We start from the raw sequence: 1,976 nt of genomic DNA on the forward strand, positions 1-1,976 counted from the left end.
GTTTTATATTGAGTACCTTTATTTGAGTTCATGTTGGTTGGGAAAGACAACTATGCAGCAGTTGTCTATACAATAAGCTAATAACAATAACAATTAACATTTCTTCTAAAACATTTCACAAAGCTTGCAAATTGGGAAAAGTGACACCATAAGGGCCCTTGGAAAAATAACATAATATATCATCAATACACATTTAGCACTATTTGACTGGTTATAGTAATACACAGAAATCACAATGTTTTAAGGCTGATTTCAATACAATACATTAAAAGCAAATAATAAAAGCAGATTTTTCTTTATATTAAGATGATCTGCTCTGTGCAGCCTTGTTATGTTTATGATTTTACATTTGCATTATGTATGTACAAAAAATGGCTGTGCAATTATTACAGGTTTTGTCATCGATTTCTCCCCCAATAATCCAATGACAAAAGAGATGATGGAAACATTTTCTTTACAGGATAATGATTGATTTGTCTTTTAAAAGAAATTATTTTATCATTTCAATTATGCTTCCCCTTTAGATATATATATATATATATACACATATATATATATAGGTATATAGATAGATAAGTTCTTTATTGATCCCAATTTGGGAAATGTTTGCGTTGCAGCAGCATAAAAAACACAAGGCAATGTAAATAAGATAAATTAAGACACAATAAATAAACAGTCTAAAATGTTTCAGAAATAGAAATAAAAATAACAATTAACGATTTTTAATGATAAATTATTTACGTCATATGGCTCTAAAGAGCCTTCATTTTTGTTTGTCTCAATGTCAATAATGAAGGTGAGTTCTCTGTTTTTATATGTGAACCCGTCTAATTCGGAAAGTTCCCACTAGAAAAATGAAAAAACTGTTTATGATATAAACTACCAATATCAACACACAAAAAATGTGGTTTTATATAAGGTGTTGGGTATTGTTAAAGACAATGCGGTTACATTTCCCGAACCTTTTTGTTGTCAAAAAGCCGATTATATAGATGTTATTTGGGAGGTCTGCCCATATAACTTTGATTTTGAAATATGTAATAACTGTTTCATAAACCAATTATTAATAAGGGATTTTATCACGTATATTGTAGAGGAGATAAGACAGAAAGCACAGTGTACACATTAGGCTTTTTAAATAAATCATAAAGAATATTTATCCATAACTGGCACTGTATAGTGTGGATGAGAATGCTTTAACCTCCTGACAAAATGGGAAGGTGTTCATATATATGCATGTGTAAATAGTCATAGAAAATGCTTTTCAGTCAGCCTTAATGGGATTCTATTCAAAAAGCACATTTTATCTGAATGTTTCTCTTCGACACTACTTTATTTCCTTTATTTCTTCTCTCAGTTAGCGAGCTAATCACTCTTCTTGAAACGGTCTACTTTTTTTTCAACTGCTTGATGAGCGAGTCCATTCCCTTTGTAGGGGTGGCTAACAACAGAGTATTTACTAAAAGTGCCTCACAACTCGATGTTTGTTGCCAAATGGTGCGGCAATGCAAACTAATTGTTTAAAAATCCAAGCTTTGTTCGTTTTCAACTCACTCAAAAGACACACTATCCTACCATGTGGTGATACTCCGCTTCCCGCCGCGTACCGCTCACCTCTTCGCCTCACCGCGGTAGTAGCGGCTGCAATAACCTTGGTGTGAGCCAGGCGAGCGGCAGGAGAGAAGCGAGAGAGGCTGAACGGAGCGGCGGCGGAAAACCAGCGTGAATATGGCGGACACCCTACGCTCACTCTTCGACTATCGGGAAACACACAGTCTCGATAGCGGCGGAGAAGGCATCAAACCGGCACCGCCACTGAGAGGGTGAGTGGGTCAATGAACCATAACAAATACACTAGAGAAAAACTGCCTAATGACAGTGTTTTCCTCCCCGATGACAGCGAGAATCGGGGGGTGTGTGCGCGCATGGAGGCTGTGTGAGGGTGTTTTGATGGAGCTAAAGTTGTAAACATACGT

General features: G+C 36.0%; 1 protein-coding gene across 1 annotated transcript in view; it reads left to right on the forward strand.

Annotated features, from left to right (window-relative positions):
• Positions 1 to 1,688: 1,688 nt before the first annotated feature.
• LOC307021559 (uncharacterized protein) overlaps positions 1,689 to 1,976 on the forward strand; it is a 23,221-nt gene continuing 22,933 nt past the window's right edge. Inside the window, exon 1 of the mRNA XM_079653767.1 lies at positions 1,689 to 1,823. Within this exon, the coding sequence (XP_079509893.1) occupies positions 1,729 to 1,823 (95 nt within the window). The 5' untranslated portion in view covers positions 1,689 to 1,728. The remainder of the gene's footprint in view (positions 1,824 to 1,976) is intronic.

The sequence above is a fragment of the Notothenia rossii genome (assembly GCF_949606895.1).
Source record: "Notothenia rossii genome assembly, chromosome: 1".
Classification (NCBI taxonomy): domain Eukaryota; kingdom Metazoa; phylum Chordata; class Actinopteri; order Perciformes; family Nototheniidae; genus Notothenia; species Notothenia rossii.